This window comes from Chlorocebus sabaeus, chromosome X (genome assembly GCF_047675955.1).
Source record: "Chlorocebus sabaeus isolate Y175 chromosome X, mChlSab1.0.hap1, whole genome shotgun sequence".
In the NCBI taxonomy this organism is placed as follows: domain Eukaryota; kingdom Metazoa; phylum Chordata; class Mammalia; order Primates; family Cercopithecidae; genus Chlorocebus; species Chlorocebus sabaeus.
Genome location: NC_132933.1, coordinates 149,559,426 through 149,577,998, shown reverse-complemented (window position 1 = coordinate 149,577,998; position 18,573 = coordinate 149,559,426). Strand labels below are relative to the sequence as shown.

The 18,573-nt window shown below is 44.4% G+C and overlaps 1 protein-coding gene across 1 annotated transcript in view; it reads right to left on the bottom strand.

The window, feature by feature from the left end:
- Positions 1–3,061: 3,061 nt before the first annotated feature.
- The window catches only part of MXRA5 (matrix remodeling associated 5), a 35,545-nt gene continuing 20,033 nt past the window's right edge, over positions 3,062–18,573 (bottom strand). Inside the window, exons 5-7 of the mRNA XM_007990963.3 lie at positions 10,235–15,202; positions 7,237–8,137; positions 3,062–6,111 (exon numbers count right to left, since the gene is read on the bottom strand). Of these exons, the coding sequence (XP_007989154.3) occupies positions 4,203–6,111; positions 7,237–8,137; positions 10,235–15,202 (7,778 nt within the window). The 3' untranslated portion in view covers positions 3,062–4,202. The remainder of the gene's footprint in view (positions 6,112–7,236; positions 8,138–10,234; positions 15,203–18,573) is intronic.

Genomic DNA, 18,573 nt, shown 5'->3' with positions numbered 1-18,573 from the left:
CAGCTCCTGGGGGCTCCAAGAATCCCTGGGCTTGTGGCCATGTCACTCCAGTCTCTGCCTCTGTCTCCATGTGACCTCCTCCTCTGTGTCTGTGTCCCCTCATCTGTCTCTTATAGTGACACTTATTGCATTTAGGACCCATCCTTATCCAGAATAATCTCATTTCCAGATCATTCACATGATCACATCTGCAGACTCTTTTTCCAAATAAGGTTGCACTGACAGGTTCCAGGTAGAGATGATTTTTTTGCAGAATGTTGTTCAACCAATTACAATATCCTACCATGTTCAACCCCAAATGAAACACGTTAGACTGCAGTCCAAATATGTCTATTATTTTTAAAAAATTAATTATTACTTTTTAATATTCAGAGACAGGGTCTCACTTTATCACCCAGGCTGTAGCGCAGTGGTGTGATCATAGCTCACTGCAGCCTCAAACTCTTGGGCTCAAGTGATCCTCCTACCTCAGCCTCCTAAGTAGCTGTGACTATGGGCCTGCACCACTATTACATTTTATCTATCACTAGGCCCAAGGTCTCCTTGCTTGAGGCTTGAACTTTTTTCATGATGTTTTTGCTGCCAGGAGAACACGTCCCCCGATTTGTCCATATCATTCTGCCCAGCCATTCTTCTATTCTTGGCTCCATGAAAATGCTATCTCAGCCATCAAAATATAGCTCTTTCTTAATGGGACTACAATCCCACCTGTTTTTTCATCCTCTAGAATCTGAATGCTCTCTGAACCACTTTGAATGTTCCCAAATGCCTCTTCAGCCCATCACCTCATGTGAATGCAGAAATTTGGGTTGATAGGATGTTTTTACCATTTTTTTCCAGGTAAAATTTCACCAAGGTATGTCCTGCAGAAACATTCTCTACACCTAGGAGAATTTACCTCCCCAGATCTCAGTTTCCGCATCATGCACTGAAGCAGGGAGTCCAAATGAATGTGTTTCTAAAACCCTCTGCTGCGTGTATTTATCTAGCACAGTGTTTTCTAACCAGGGATGGTACAGCCTCATGGGGAGAATGTGGCCATGTCCAGAGACAGTTTTGGTTGTCACACTGGGGTGGTGGATGCTCCTGGCATCTGGTGGGTGGAGCCCAGGGACGCTGCTCAACACCCTACAGTGCACAGGACGGTCCCACCACAGAGAATCCTCCAGCCCCAGATGTCCATAGTGCTGAGGCTGAGAAATCCTTAGCATGAGAAACTCAATCTATTATCCATCTATCTATCTATCTATCTATCTATCTATCTATCTATCTATCTATCTATTTTCCATCCATCCATCACCCATCCAACCATCCATCATCTATTTTTCTATCTACCCATCTATCATCTACCCAACTACCTATGTAATCCACCCAACCATCTCTCATCAGTCTATGTATGTATCTATCCATCTATTGATCATCCATTCAATGATTTATTACCTATCATCTATCTATAATTCATCCAAACATCCATCATCTATTTATCTATATACCTATCTATCTAACATTCACCCAACCATCCATCATTTATCCATCTGTGTATCTGTCATCCATCCAGCCAGCCACCATTTATCTATCAATCAATCATCCATCCAGCCATCCACCATTTATCTATCAATCAATCATCCATCCAGTCATCCACCATGTATCTATCAATCAATCATCCATCCAGCCATCCACCATTTATCTATCAATCAATCATCCATCCAGCCATCCACCATTTATCTATCAATCAATCATCCATCCAGCCATCCACCATTTATCTATCAATAATCATCCATCCAGCCATCCACCATTTATCTATCAATCAATCATCCATCCAACCATCCACCATGTATCTATCAATCAATCATCCATCCAACCATCCACCATGTATCTATCAATCAATCATCCATCCAACCATCCACCATTTATCTATCAATCAATCATCCATCCAACCATCTATTATCTATCGACCTATCTTACTCCTTTCTATATTTATTATCTATTTATATCTATAAATCATCTATCTGTATCAATCATTATTTATGTCTCCTATCCATATCTATTATCTATCTGTCGTCTATCTACCATCTATCTATCACTTATCTATCTATATCAATCTTCTGTCAGTTATCTATCTACCAATCTCATCTGTTCTTTATGTCAGTGGCTCTCAGCTAGGAGCAAGTTTGCACCCCCTAAAGGGGCATTTGGCAATGTCCAGAGACATTTTTGGTCATCACAATTTTGGGGGGTGGAGGGTACTAGTATCTGGCGGGTAGAGCCCAGGGAATCTACCTGCTCAACACCCTACAAAGGACACCCCAGCCCAGAGAATCATCCAGCCCCAAATGTCATTCATGTGCATTTTGAGACACCCTGCATCATCTGAAGAGCCTGTCTATTGAGGATAAACACTCCAAGCACCACCTCCTCCTCCACCTCTCTGCCTCCTCAGGCCTCTCTTGATATCCAACACACAGTAAGGGCTGTGCAGATATATTTAAGCAGATAAGTGGATTGATGAATGAGAGACAGGCTCTATGCCTCCCACAGAGTTTAAAAAAAAAACTGCATTCTTTAGTTTCCATGACCGACATTCTTTAACAATTGGCGACAGTGCATTTCTTGAAATGCTGACAGTCATATTTTTCCCAAATGTTTATCTTGTTTGCCTTTTTCCTTCCTCTCAGGGGAAGCAAAAGAAGGACAGTTTTGCATATTTGTGGAACACCAGTACACGTATTTCCAGATGTCTCTTTGACAAAAAATAAAAAAAGAAAAATCCTGAAGGATTTCCTAGAACACTGCTTCTCAGTCCCCACACTGTCTTGCTGCATACTGAAATTGTCACTACATGCAAGTGACACTCAAACTCTGCCTTCCTGCCTGCCAAATCTGTCATCAGAAGCAATACCTTTGACTCAGTTTCCTTGCCTGTTAAAAATGTGTAGAGAAGATAATCATTGAGAGAAGGTGAATGAAAGCAGTTTTTTCAACCACGCTGATGGAAACCCAAATTCATGTGACTCTCTTTTGTTTGAAAAGAGCATTGTCATCACTGCCTGGTTTTTGGGAGAATATTATTTTATTATCAAATGTACAGTATATTGACCTTAAAAATACAGTACAGCAGTCATGGAAATAACAAGTCTTGTATTATTCATGGGCGCAGACCGACTCATGGCTGGGGAAGAAGCAGCCACCTTAGACTGGATGGACAGCTCAGATACTGCAGAGAAATTTCTGAACTTTTAGGAGAAGACTCTAGATTCAATTCTGTAAAGCTATGATGCAGTTTTCTCTTTCCTTTCCTCTCACCTCCTCTGAACACAGCTTTCAACAAAAACTTTGCATACAAAGAAATCTAATATCGCAGCCTTCCCCACTGCAGGGTTCCTGGAGAAGGTAATATAACAGTGGTTACTGAATTTGAAGGAGGTTGGAGAGGAATTTTTTAAAATTGTATTTCCATGTCTGCTGTAATGTATCCAAGTCTTGTAAAGACCAATAATTTATTAATTTTAATGAGACAGAAAGTATTTCTCCTTCTAGTCTCATCGTCTGATTTGAGAGGGAAAAAAATATATATAAAACATTATATAAAAGGTGAGTTCCAGGAAGAAGTGTTTTTTTTTTCATATAAAATGGTAGCTGTATGTATGTAACTCTGAATTAAAAATATATATATATATATCAATCACTCTGGTTCTAAATCCTTACTGGGCAAGCTGGAGTTTTGAAGTGACAGAGGAAATAACTGAAAGATGACTTGTCAATCTGGAACAAAGTCTATCATGTAAAAACTGCAGCAGGTTAATTAGGTGATGCGTCTTTAATGGGGTAGTGGGGGATTGTTCGTGTCTATGGTTTATTTTTGGTGAATGTTCTTCAGATATCCTATGGACGCTTATGAAGGCAGTTGAATGGCATTTGCAAAAAAAGAAAAATTGCAGTCAGAGCACAGATACCCCAAATGAAGCCTCTGGAATGATGTAAACACAAAAGAAAGTTCCCAGCGAGGCTGAGCCCTCCTTCTGGTGTCTGTATTGCTTCCTTTTCCCAACAATGGTAGATCAAGTTCAACCTCAACTTGAAACCCACAGGGGGCCACCATGCACTATGACACATTATTTAAGAGCTCCGATTCCCCAGCCTGACTTCCCCTACAAACCGCGCTTTGTTGTCAGTTCCTAAGCAATCATTCTGGAATCCACATTTCAGAAGACATGGATGTAAGTTGTTTTGGAGTCACTGCCGAGAATGTTTTTTGCCATGCACTTGTAGAAGCCGGCGTCTCTCTGTGTGGCATGCTGGATGGTCAGTGATCCCTGGGGGTGAAGAAATCTGTTTCCATACAGACGAGCCTGAACCCCTGCCTTCAGATGCGACTTATCCGGCAACTCCCACGTGATGTCAGCTTTGGGAATCCCCATAGCCATGCAGTTCAGTTTCACGGTGTTCCCGGGCCGGGTGTAGATGACGGGGGTGGGCTCGCTGGTGATCCGGGGAGGATAGGCGATCACAATCACGGGGATGCTGCTGACCGAAGGGCCGTACTCCGTCTCCATCCTGCATACATAGGTACCCCTGTCAAACACCGAGGCCTCACGAACCACGAGGGTGCCATTGTCCAGAAGGGAAATGCGTCCCAGGGCTTGGGGGCCCTCCAGGCGCATGCCGTTGGGGAGCGTCCAGGAGAAACGTCCCTGCCCAGCCCCGGGAGGGGTGCAGGGGAGCTTCAGGGTCTCACCGTTGATGATGCTGACCAGGTTATGATACTGCTTGTTTGCTTCTGGTTTCAGCCCCACCTTCAGGGAGACCAGCCTCTCCGTGTGGCCAGCGGCGTTGCGGGCCACGCAGCGGTAGGCCCCGGCATCCACCGAGGACAGACCGCTGATGTGGAGCATGCCGTCAGCCTTGTGGTAGAAGCGCTGCAGCTGCTGTCCGCTCTGCAGATCGGTGCCATTGGGAAGGACCCACACCAGGCTGGGTGTCGGGCTCCCCGCGGCAGAGCAGTTGAGGCTGATGGTGTGGCCCGCCATGGCCGTGATCTTCTCGCTGATCGGGTCGTGGAAGATGGGTTTCTCCATGGGCTCCAGGACAGTGAGCTGCACGATCAACCTGGCCTCCCCTCCCTCGTTGCGCGCCATGCATACTAGCTGGACGGAGTCGCTCTTCCTCAGACTCTTGATGTCTAGGGAACCGTTGCCATGGACAGTGACCCGATTTCCATAGTATGGAGCTGGCAGAACCACACCCTCGGGAAAAGCCCATAACACCCTCGGGGTGGGGATGCCTTCAGCTCTGCAGTCAATCAGTTTCCGGCTGCCCCCGGCTGCTATCTCCCGCACAGTGGTGATGGGGTTGGGGCTACCGTTGATTTTGGGTGGCTGGACATTGACGTGAATCCACACCGTCTTCCTATCCTCTCCGGCGCTGTTCCTGACCAGGCAGGTGTAGTTGCCGCTGTCAGAGCGCTGGGCTTTCTGAATAAGGAGAGTGCCATCTTGGTATATCTGATACTTCTCAGAGGAGGTGGGGATCACCCGGTTGGTTGGGGACAACCAAGTCACCTTGGGCGTGGGTTCTCCTTTGGCCTCACAGGCTACAGTGGCCACCTCTCCATAGGGCACCTGAACAGCCAAGTAAGTCTTGTTCCGGATGGTGGCAGGCGCTGTCACCACCTTGACTCTGACTCTCATCTCGTCCTTCCCGACCTGATTTTCGGCAAAGCAGGTGTAGTCTCCTTCCTCCCTCATCCCCACTTCGTTAAAGTAGAGCGTCCCATTGTTGAAGACGACATAGCGCTTGGTGCGTCCACCGCTGTCATCTGACTGCATGAAGGAGTTCACCAGACTCCCATCCGGGAGGCTCCAGGAGATCTCAGGATTGGGAAGCCCGGTGGCCACACAGTCCACTTTCAGGTCACCCCCATAGAAGACTTTGTGGTCGTTCTCCTCCTTGTGCTCAATCTTGGCCGGTTTCATCACCACATTCACCTTGAGCACCACGTAGTCGTCACCAACCTTATTTCGAGCTACGCACAGGTAATCTCCAGCGTCTTTGTCCGTCACTGATTTTACCACCAGGGTCCCGTTGGCAAACACCTTGATTCTACTATCAAAACTACAGAAAAAAAGAAAAAGGAGTAGATGTCAGTTTCCCAAATGCTCTACTGTGGCATTAGGTCACTGGAATAACACAAAAATAGTTGGTTCTGTGATGCATCAGCCCAGATGGCTACTATTGCAAAATGCCCAATGGTTTGATCCACACACACTTGCAGGAATAGGATTGACATCTTTGACTACGTTTCATGCCCTTGAACCCATGGTCAGGCCAACCTAACATCAGATTCAACAGGGAGTTCTTATTTGCAGTCAATCACTTTCCACAACCTTCTCCAGGCTGTAAAAACCATTGGGCAAGAGAGGAGGAAGTTAAGTATTTGTTAAGAAGTTAGGTATTTGTTCTGGATCCGAGTTTAGAGGGACAACATTTCATTGCATAAAAATCACACACCGGGCCAGGAACAGGGGCTCAGGCCTGTCATCCCAGCACTTTGGGAGGTCAGGGTGGGAGGATTGCTTGAGGTGAAGTGTTCAAGATCACCCTTGGGAACATAGCAGATCCCATCTCTACAAAAAGTAAATAATAATAATAATAACAAGCCGTGCCTCGTGGTGCACACCAGTAGTTTCAGCTACTCAGGAGGCTGAGGCTGGACGATCGCTTGAACCCAGAAGTTTGAGGCTGCAGTGAGCTATAATCACACCACTGCACTCCAGCCTGGGCAACAGAGTGACACCCTGTCTCTAATGAATTTATTATTATTATTAGTTGAGATGGACTGTCACTCTGTCGTACAGGGTGGAGTGAAGTGGTGTGATCTTGATTTACTGCAACCTCCACCTCCCGGGTTCAAGCAATTCTCCTGCCTCAGCCTCCCGAGTAGCTGGGACTACAGACACTTGCCACCATGCCCGGCAAATTTTTGTATGTTTATTAGAGACAGTGTTTCACCATGTTGGCCGGGCTGGTCTCAAACTCCTGACCTCAAGTGATCTGCCCACCTCGGCCTCCCAAAGTGCTGGGATTACAGGCGTGAGCCACCGTGCCCTGCTAATTAATTTCATTTAATTTTATCGGACGCAGGGAGCAGTGTGTGTGCATATTCGTCCTGAAAATGGACTCATATTCGTTGGGGCCACCAGCCCAGCAATTTACAGGAAGCCACGCAGAGCTGCCTACCTGAAGAGCGCGTCGATCATCCTCTTGGAGGGCAGCCTCCAAAGGATGCGCGGCCAGGGGTCCCCCGAGGCGCTGCAGTCCAGCTTGAGGGTCCCTCCGTACCTGACGTCAGTCCTCCGCGGAGAGGTGCCCGTGATGCGCGCGTTGGCTGCTGCACGCTGCACGTTCAGCTGCACCGTCCTGCGCGCGGAGCCCACCAGGTTGGCGGCCACGCACTCATAGCGCCCGCTGTCCTTGGGCGCGAGGTTGCGGATGTAGAGCGTCCCGTTGGGGAAAACGAACAAGTTCCCGTGGAGGAACTGCGAGGGGCGGATCTGGGTGCCGTCTCCGAGCACCCAGCGCACGCTGGGCAGGGGCGCAGCCTTGGCAGTGCAGTGAATGTGAATGCTGAGCCCAGGGGGCAGCGAGATGTTCTCCAGCTTCTCCTGGTGGATAACCGGGGGCAGTGCCGCCACATGCAGGCGGATGGCCAGGCTGTCCGCCCCGGCTGCATTGCTGGCCACGCACTTATAGATGCCTCTGTCTGAGAAGGACGCCTCCTTGATGGAAAGGGTTCGGTTTTCGTGTAGGGTGATGCGGCCCTCCACGGGGGATACAGTTTGCCACACCCTCCTGTCTGGGAAGATCCAGGAAATTTGGGGGGCTGGGGTCCCTTTGGCCAGACACTCCATTGCAATGGTGTCTCCCAGGTAGACGGTGACGTCCTGGTAGTGGGAGGCTAGGATTTGAGGTTGCTGCACGGTGACCGAGAGCAAGACCACCATCCGGTCCAGGCCGTGCAGGTTGCTGGCGGTGCACATATACTGGCCTCGATCTTGCACTTGAACCTGCCGTATCACTAAGGTACCGTTCTTGAGAACCTCAAACCGTTGTATCCTGGTATTCGGAGTCATAAGAGCTCCTGGAGAAAAGTAACACAGTCAGCTTTGGCATAAACTGTGCCCTTTTGATAATGCTCAAACGAGCAGTATTAGTTAATCTAATTCTCCACTTTATCACTCAGACAGCAAAAGCAAATGTAGAAGGTAGAATGTTTTAGTGTTTTTTAACGGTTTTTTAATGTTTATTTTATTTGTTAGAGATAGGGTATTGCTCTGTCTCCCAGGTGAGGGTGCAGTGGTACACTCATAGCTCACTGTAGGCTCAACCTCCTGGACTCGGCCTTCTAAGTAGCTGGGACTATAGGTGCAGGCCACCACTCCTGGATAATTTAATTTTTTTTTTTTTTTTTTTTTTTTGTAGAGATATGGTCTTGCTGTGTTGCCCAGGTTGGTCTTAAACTCCTGACCTCAAGTGATTCTCTTGTCTTGGCTACCCAGAATGCTGGGATTACAAGCGTGAGCCACCACACCCAGCCTGTTTTGGTCCTAACCGTCAAAGAAATGAAAAACTGAGATGTCATCTCATGCCTGCTGGAACGTCTATTATCAAAAAGACCAAAAACAACAGACACTGGTGAAGATGTGGAGAAAAGGGCACCCTTGTACACTGTTGGTGGGAATGTAATTTGGTACAACCACTATGGAAAACAGTATGGAAGTTCCACATAAAACTAACAATAGAGCTGCCTATAGTCTAGCAATCCCACTACTGGGTATTTAGACAAAGGAAATAACGTCAGTGTGTTGACAAGACATCTGCACTCCCGTGTTTACTACAGTGCTATTCACAACAGCCAAGATATGGAATTCAGCTAAGTGTCCATCAATGAATGAATTGATAAAGAGAATGTGGCATATATGCACAATGAAATATCATTCTGTCTTTTGTTTTTCTTTCTTTCTTTTTTTTTTAAAAAAAGAAGCGCCACTGCACTCCAGCCTGGGCGACAGAGCGAGACTCCGTCTCAAAAAAATAAAAATAAAAAAAATAAAAAGGAAATTCTGTCATTTGCCACAACGTAAATGAACCTGGAGGACATTAGGTTAAGTGAAATAAACCAGGCACAGAAAGACAAATACTGCATGATCTCATTTATATGTGCAATGTAAGAAAGTTGAACTCACTGAAGCTGAAGCAGATAGTGGTATGGTGGTTACCAGGGGCTGGGGGTGGGAGTAAAGGGAAGATATTAATTAAAGAGTATGAAGTTCAGTTAGGAGGAATATGCTTAAGTGGTATTATACTCATGGCAACTATAGTTAATAACAATTTAGCTTATACTTGAAAATTGTTGAGAGTAGATTTTGTGTTGTCATCAAACACATACGAAATAAGTATGCTATTAAAAAAAGGATAGAGAAAAAGAATGTTTTGTTTCTCTTTTTCATTTTTACACTAGTCCCAGAAACAGGGCCATCTTCAGGCAAAGGAGGGCAAACATGGGTTTAATAGAGAATTCTAGAAGCAGGCATGAGTCCCAGCCACTTCCAAGGTGAGCTAAGATGGCACAAGCTCAATTACTAGAGACACAGCCTCTCCTTTATTTATTTAGGCTAATGCTGTTCTCCTGAACTCCTCGGGCTAGCTGGCTGCATGGGCATGCCAGGCTTGCAGTGGCCAGCCACCCCTGCCCAGAGAGGCCCTTGAGTCTATAAGAAAGGTGAATTAATCCTAAAGTAAGACTCCAGTAACTCTCCTACACAAACTCTGGTTAAAGTGTAGATTGGGTACATATGGACACTAAGATAGAACAAATAGACCCTTGGGACTACTAGAGGAGAGAGGGAGGGGTGGCAAGGGCTGAAAAATCCACCTATCGGGTGCTGTGCTAGCTACCTGGGTAATGGGATCATTTGTGCCCCAAACCTCAGCATCATGCAATCTACCCATGCGACAAACTTGCACATGCTACCCCTGCATCTAAAACAAAAGCTGAAATCATAAAAATAACAATAAACGCTTATTCAAGTAAAAACAATTCCCCAAATGTGTTATAAAAATTTCTTCTAATGTGCTTACGTTGTTCAACACATGCTGTTTTAATGTATTATATTGCTAGCCAATAAAATAAAAATTGACCAAAAAAAATAAAAAAGTAGATGCTTAAACATCTTACCTGTGGAAACCTTTGTCCAAGTAATGAAAGGCTTTGGTTTTCCTGTTGCCTCACAGGGGAACACAGCATCTGTCTCGGCAGTGATGGACACAGTCTGTGGGGACTTGGTGAGGATCTGGGGCTTTTCCCCAAGAGACCAGAATTTGGATGCAGGTGGTCCTCCTGCAAAGAATTTTGAGCTGCTCTGCTGGAAGCTTCCTGAGGACTGGACAGAAGATGTTATAAAGGAGACAGAACTCTGGGTGGAGGAGACCAGAGGGGTATTCTGTAAGTTAGTTGAGGGTGACCCCGTGGTCCGCGGAGTGTGCAACAACGGAGGTGCTGGAGGGCCAAAGTCCAGATGGAAGGTGCTATGGGAATGTATCCTGTTGTAGGAACCTGGATTAACTTTTCTCTCTCTCATTACTGGGGCAGGAGAAGTGGGTATCTGGGGTCTCAGGGTGACCCCCAGCTGTGGAAAAGAAAGAGTCCTGTTGGTAAAGAAAGGGAATCTTCCACTGGAATAATGAGGAATTCTTGGACTGGGAGGCTTTCCAACTGGGTTTCTTGCCTCAGGGATGTTGTTATTTCCAAACACTTTGGAGTAGCCATTGAATTGGTCAGTTCTTCGGTCAGCAAACTTACTAGGAATGCTGGGTTTGGACATGTGCAATGGGAGAGGAGTTGTTGTACTTGATAATCTTGGAGTTGTAAACTGTTTGTTCTCTGGTAAAGACCTAGAAGGATATGTAGTTATTTCTGGTTTGTTGGTCCAGTGATGAGGTGGCTGGAAAGTTACAAAGTATCTGGAAGCACTTTGTGTGAACATTTCAGGCAGCCTCACTGTTCCTGTTGGTAGGATGGGTTTGGCAGGGACTCTGGTTAGTTGATGAGAAGCATGAACTCTTCCATCCTGGTGGTGGCCATCTGGGCCATGTGGTAGACTCCTATTATCAAATACTTGCTTCTCCAATTCCAGCTTTATATACAAGTTAAATGCATCCTGGTCGGAAGAGGGTGTTGATAATTCATTTGGCCCTGACATATGCTGTGTCCCTTCATTGTTCACTGGGGCTGCTTTGGTTTCTGGATTCCCCACATAATTCAAGAAAACATTTTCCTTGGAATCTCTAGATGTTTGAGATGTTCTTGGACTGAGAAGTGCTGGCTTAGTGGTAGTGGTTTCTCCCATAGACATAAGAATCGTGGGTAGGGACGAGGATGCTAGCTCCTTCATCTGGGCAGCAGTAGGGGTGTGATTCTGTGGTCTAGTTTCAGAGAGTAGAATAGCTACAGTGGTTTCATGATGATCTTGATCAAGAGTGGTGGTTTCTGCCTTACTTGAAGACACCTGCACTTTTATGCTTGAGACAGTTGTGGAAGAACCAACTTCTTCCTGTTGAAATGGTGTGGAGACTGTCACAGAGGATGAAAACTCAGAAGTAAAATCCACACCCTCGAGCTCTTTAAGAAGGGGAGGGTCTGTAAGGTTTTCCCCAGAAGTGGTAACAGGTATGTCTGTCTGTAGCCTCCCAGGCTGGGCTGTCCTTGAGGGATTCCAGGTTGGAGTTCCTGGAAAGCCTACAGGAGAGGATTCTTCCTTAAATTCTCCCGTAGTGGAGACCAAGGAGCAAGAAGTTGGTATGACATTAGTAATTGAGTCACCAGTGACTAAAGTGTCACTTTTATGTTTGTCGACATTTGTGGCATCATCATCCTTAATTTCTTTTCCATCTGTTGTGGGTTTATATGTGACTGGAAGTGTCTCTTGGATTTTACGGTAAGATGAATATATTTTTCTGGTGGTTGTCATGTAATCTAAGGAATCATAAGGGCCCTCATTTTTCAGAGAAACAGTTGTAGGCAAAAGTATAGTTTCTGAACTGGGAGTAACAATGTTTCTATGTTTATTTTCTGGAGAAGGGCTGGGCTTGGATCCGGAAGCTCTTGAGCTCACTGTAGAAGGGGTATATCGATGTTTGTTTGGCCTCTTCCCGTGTTTTCTCCGTGACGTTCCCTTGGATATGGGTTCTGCATTCTTCTCCATTTCCAACTGTTTGGGGATATTAACTGTGTTATCCACCCAACCTGTAGGAACTGGAGAACTCTCCACTTGATTTGAAATCTTAATTTCAAGTGCTTGAGTTGGTTGAGTAGAAAAAGTCTCTGATGGGGCAGAAGTTGTGGGTGGGGTTTGCTTGTGTCGGTGGCGGAATTTGTGGGGACGTAATCTCTTTCTCCCATTGGGTCTCCTTCGAGAAGGGTGAGTGGTCATGGTGGATGACGAAGCCACTTTTTGCCTTGGAGTTGTTGTTGCTGTTGTGGTGTCTTTGTCTAGCAGGGTGCCAACTGTGGTTTCTGCAGGCTTCTTCACTGGAGACACACTGCTCATTATACCCAGTGTGGAGTCAGGCAAAGTGATGGATTTGCTCTCTTGGCCTTCACTCTCAGAACTTCTGGAGTGTGTGGGGTCTCCCGCTAGCATATCTCCTTCCTGTAGTGTCTGAGACTTCTCTTTCATACCTGTTTTAATCAGTAAGGTGTCTTGAGTGCTTAAACTACTTTTCACAAGCTGGATGTTCTCTGTCAGTCCTTGTAAATGTGATTTGCCTGGGACACCTCGTTCGCCTATAGTAGAATCCTCAAATGACTTTGATGTACTAGAGTCATTAACCCAGGTGGTGGGGATTGGAGTAATGTGTGCAAAGGTGTATTCTTTCATGTTATCCTCATGTGTTTGTGAATTAGTCTCCAAATCTGGGTCAAAGTATTGCGCAGGCTCAGACTCAGCCAAGGAGACAGCATCCAATGGAGGCTCATACTCACTGGATGTGGGCTCTGGTGAGGATCCAACATCTGCTGCAGACCAACCCTCTGTTGCTGTCTCTTCATGGGTGGGCTCTTCATAGACTGTGTCTAAGGTGTGCAGAGTAGGAGATGGTTCATAAGGCTCAGCTATAAGTGTAGGGGCTGCAGTCCACTTCAGGTCACCTTCAGTGGAAGTTATCTCCTCAGTCTTCTCGGAAAACTCATAAACAACTTCTTCCAGAGGTGTGCTTGTTACTTCAGGTTCAACAAGAATAACTCCATTGTGGTTGTGTTCCAGTCCCATGCTGGCTAAGGAAACGGTACTCAAAACGTGCTTTTCTTCACCAAGTAGAGGTACATCTGCTGAGGATTCTTCAGCACTGGCCGCTGTCTGCACAGGAGATGCTGACGGGGGAGAAACAGCAGGCAAAGGTGGTGTGATTTCTAGACTCAAGGATGGAAGACTTGTGGTTTTAATCACTGGGGGTACTTCTGTGACCTTAGGGAGATTTTTCCCACGGACTTTGGCTAAAATGTCAGCCCAGCGCTCTGGATTAATCTGTTTGTTTGCCATGTTTATCCTTCGTCTGGATTCAAACACTCTGCGACCTTCTGCAACATTGGTCTCTGGTTCTTTTTCCGAATGCTTCCAGAGTTTCAGTTTTCTTCTCCCTTTCTTGGCTTTCTTATCTCCATTGATGGCATCATCCTTTGTTTTGAGGAACACCTCTTGGTCCTTTGGATGCAGAAGTCTCCTTGAAGTGTTCTCTTCATCTCCCATGCCTGAGCCCCCTTCGTCCTCCACGATGTCTTCTCTCACTCTGGAAAGAGCCTTTGCACCTGGGCGTCGGCCTCTTTTGGATGGCGAGCCAGACCCTTTCTTGGTCACTGTGATTCCCACGGTAAAATGGTCTGCCCCTTGCTGGTTGACAGCCACACATCTGTAGTAACCACTATCGCTGACTTGGACCTTTGGGATGGAAAGAGTTCCATTTGGCAGCATGTATACATGTGATGTGTTAGTCAAATCATTAATTATCCTTCTGTTTGGAAGAATCCAGCTAAGGTGGGCTTCGGGTATTGCTAAAGCATTGCAAGGCAACATCACCGGCTCTCCTGGGTTCTTGCCAATTGTCACTGTGTCTTTCTCAGCTGACTGAGTGGAGGGAGACTGCACAAGTACCCTATATACCACGCGGTCCATTTCATCCCTCACTTGAGCAATGCACTGGTACAAGCCCGAGTCAGATGGCTCCATGGACTTGATCCTTAGCCAGCCACTGCTGAGAATGGAGAACTTGCTGTCTGGGTCATCCATGGGCGCTTTCAGGATGGAGCCATCTGGAAGCACCCAGAAGATAGACGGACTCTCAGAAGCTTTCACATTGCAGCTCAACTGGCATGGACCCCCTTCCAGGACAGTCTGATCTCTTTGCACAGCTCCACTAGGCTCAATCATTACCCAGCTTCTGCCCCGAGCCTGCCTTGTATCTTTGGGGGATATTGTTTGAGAATACTGGGTGTAGTAGGAAAGTAGCACCTTCTTGGCCGTACTCTGACGTCGGTTCAGCTGGATATCTATGGATGGCTGCATGACCCATTCTGGTTCTGCAAGAATCTGGGCTCTCACGCCTGTGTAGTAAAGAGCTTCCTCATCAGCATTCTGCCTGTACTGGTAGCTGACTCTGGGGTCTTTGCTGAGCATGAGCTCTCTGTGTAGCTTCACGGGAACTTCACTATAGTATGCTATCAATTTCCATAGCTTTTCATAGTTTTCCCGGGTCATTGGACACTCAAAGTCCAAGGCAACTGTTGCATTTATGTCAATATCTGGAGGATCCGTTTGGTTCAAGTGAATTTTGTACACATCCATTGGTTTCTTGATGTCACAGACCAAGTTCACCATGTTCCCGTGCTCGTCAGTCATGTTCAAAGAGACATTCCACTGGGAGAGTTGGAATTTCTCCATGATGAGCTGGTTGTCACCATCTTCTTCTTGTTCTTGCTCCTCCTCAATACTGCTGCTCCTGTTCTGTCTCAGAGGAGACTCTATGGAAGGCTTCAGACAAGTCATGTCCTTCAGCTTGTGAATCTCATGTTTGTACAACTTCTTTGGACTGAAGCACATTGCACACAACTGACCACCTTCATAAGCTTTGTCCTTTTTACACTTCAGAATTCCTAAAACAAATAAGCAAATAGACACTCAATAGTGTAATGAGCCAAAGAATGGCACGCCTTACACATGGCCAGAGAATAAAGCCTATGTTTGTGTCTTTATCACCCAGCTGTAATCCCATAACCAAGGAATCCTATACATGAGTTGCCTTTGAGGCTTCATGTTAAACCAGAGTTTTAGCACACTGTGTGGTAACTAATGGATGCTTTATAACTGCTTAACCAGTAATAATAATTTTTACTTAAAAATACCTTAAAATACTTACTAACGGGTATTTAAAAAGCGTTTCTAAGTTAAAGAAAGCAACTTCACTCACATACATTATACAATGTACCTTCTGTGAAAGTTTAGGAGAATCTATATAAATAACTGCAAAGTGGGGGAACATTTCTAGGTAAAAAGATGAATCTTTGCATGTATCACATCATATCTACTTTTTGTTGTTTTTTCATCTTGATATATATATACCAATATATATTTAAAAATCTTGAAATATATCTATCTCAATATATACAAATATGTATCTATCTTAATAAATATATATTTATATAATATATACATAAATAATAGATATATTTTTATATAATATATAGATATATATCTATCATAATATATAAACATATATTGATATATCAATAAATATGTATTAATATGTAGATATATGGACATATAATCAATGTTTATGTATGTCTAAATATATATAAATATTATATAAATATATATGGATATAAATATATAAACCTGTGAAAGCATTTTCAGATAAAAGGAAGAATCTTTGGCATGTATCACATCATATTTACTTTTTTTAATCGTTACATAAAAATATATAAATTTATAGATGTATATATATTTATAAATAGATAATCAGCATATTTATATTATAAATAATTTATAAACATATAATACATAATTTATATGTTTATATATAAATATATATAATCAATATGTATCTAGGTAGCTATGTCTATATTTAGAACTCTCTCTATATTTATAAATTTATAATATATAATGTATATATAATCAATATGTATGTATCTAGGTAACTATATATAACTCTATATAAATTTATAACATATAATTTATATATAATCAATATGTATCTATCTAAGAACTATATATTTATAACTATATATGTATAAATTTATAATATATAATTTATATATAATCTATATGTATGTATCTAGGAACTGTATCTATATTTATAGCTCTATATATTTATAAATTCATAATATATAATTTATATGTAATCAATATGCATGTATATAGGTAACTATATCTGTATTTATAACTCTCTATATGTATACATTTATAATATATAATGTATATATTATATATACACAATATAAATATAATGTATGTATAATCAATATGTATGTATCTAGGTAACTATATCTATATTTATAACTCTCTCTATAGTAAATACTTCACAGAGGGTTTGCTTTTGAGTTCAGATTGTCCTCTTAGTCTCCTGGATATGAAATCCTCTGGAATTTTCTTCATCCTTTCTGGCCACAACTCAGTCTCAGTCACTGCTTGCTCTTCCTCCTCTGCCTGAATCTTTGCTGACTGGGTCCTCCTTTTTTTTTTTGTTGAGACAGAGTCTTGCTTTGTCGCCCACACTGGAGTGCAGTGGCCGGATCTCAGCTCACTGCAAGCTCCGCCTCCTGGGTTCATGCCATTCTTCTGCCTCAGCCTCCTGAGTAGCTGGGACTACAGGCGCCCGCCACCTCACCCGGCTAGGTTTTTGTATTTTTTAGTAGAGACGGGGTTTCACCGTGTTAGCCAGGATGGTCTCGATCTCCTGACCTTGTGATCCACCCGTCTCGGCCTCCCAAAGTGCTGGGATTACAGGCTTGAGCCACCGCGCCCGGCGGGTTCTCCTTGACTTGGTCCTAAGCCCCTTTCTTTCCTGGTCTGCTTCAGCATCAATGGTCTCTCCCACATGTGTGGTTCCAATTACCATCCACCCGCCAGTGATGACTATCATATGTGCTTCTCTAGTCCAAACACATTCTCTGAGTTCCACACCCCATTGCCTCTTTATATGTCTTTTTAGATAGCATGAAGGCTCCTCGAACTGACATCTACAAAACAAACTTATATTCTCTCCCTGACCTAAATGTAGAGTCTCGTGCCTGTTCTATCTCAGTAAGTGATGGCATACTCTCTCTGCTTGGGAAAACTGGAAGACCAGGAGTTTTTCTTAATAGTCCTCTGCCTACTTCTGCCCATTCACATTGGGAAGAAGCCAGTCATACTGCTTCATCTATGACTTGGAGAATTATAAAACTCCTAACTGGCTTTGCCATCTTTCCTTTTGCCCTTCTGACCATGGTTTTCTGTGTGACTTTCAAAGTAAACACCTCAACATGCAAATAGGATTGTTTTGCACGTCTCCCCCCAACACACATACATACACTCACACTCATACCCACACACATACATGCTGTGAGACAAACCAGCAAACATCAGCAGCATTTCACAAAATCCCTTGGCCAGCTCAATTTCAGGGTTCAGGGAATGAGCACAGCCTGTAAATGAATGCCCTGAAGATGATGAGCAGGATGGAGCACAGGTCCGTATGTCACTTGCCTGAGTCACTGCACTTTTAGAAAAGATGAGTTCAAAGCTCCTAGCCCCTGCCTCTTTCTGCACATAAGATAATGTCTGGCGGGATTAATGACTATGCCTCTGTAACCTGTAAGCAGATGTCCCCTGGCACCCAAACTTTGATGAGAATCAGCTCTAATGTAACCTCTGAGCACATCTGATGTGAATTCTGACCACATTTGATGTGACTTCTGAGCACCTGCAGAAGCTCCACCACCTGTGTATAAGCTGTGGGCTGAAACACTGCTATGGAACAGTCTAACAGAAACTCTCTGAAAGATTCTGGGATTGCAATCTTCAGAAAGGCTCACTATATAAGACTAACTTTAATACTTTAAAATCTTGGGTTTCTTTCACATACATGCAAATCTACACATATGCAGATGTACACACATGCACACAGACACATACATGCATAGACATGCACACACAAAGACATGCATGAGCATCTCCAGACAGTAGCAGAGATGGTTCTTTGCCCAGCAAAGTTTTATGGGTCCACATCCATAATGTAGTGCTAATGCTACAAAATAGCCATCCCAATGCATTTTCAGGCTCCCTTGCATTCACTGGGGTGTGAGGACTGGTTCTCACGAATGGAATATGAGTGGAGGAGGTGTGTGTCTTTTCTGGTCAATACCATTCACAAGTGGGTATACCTCTGTCTTTCCTCCATCCATTGCTTGATGGTCTCTTGGAAGGAAGCTCTAAAAGCTAAGAAAAAGCAAGCCTCTTGAACGTCTAGCAGTAAAGACTCCCAAGC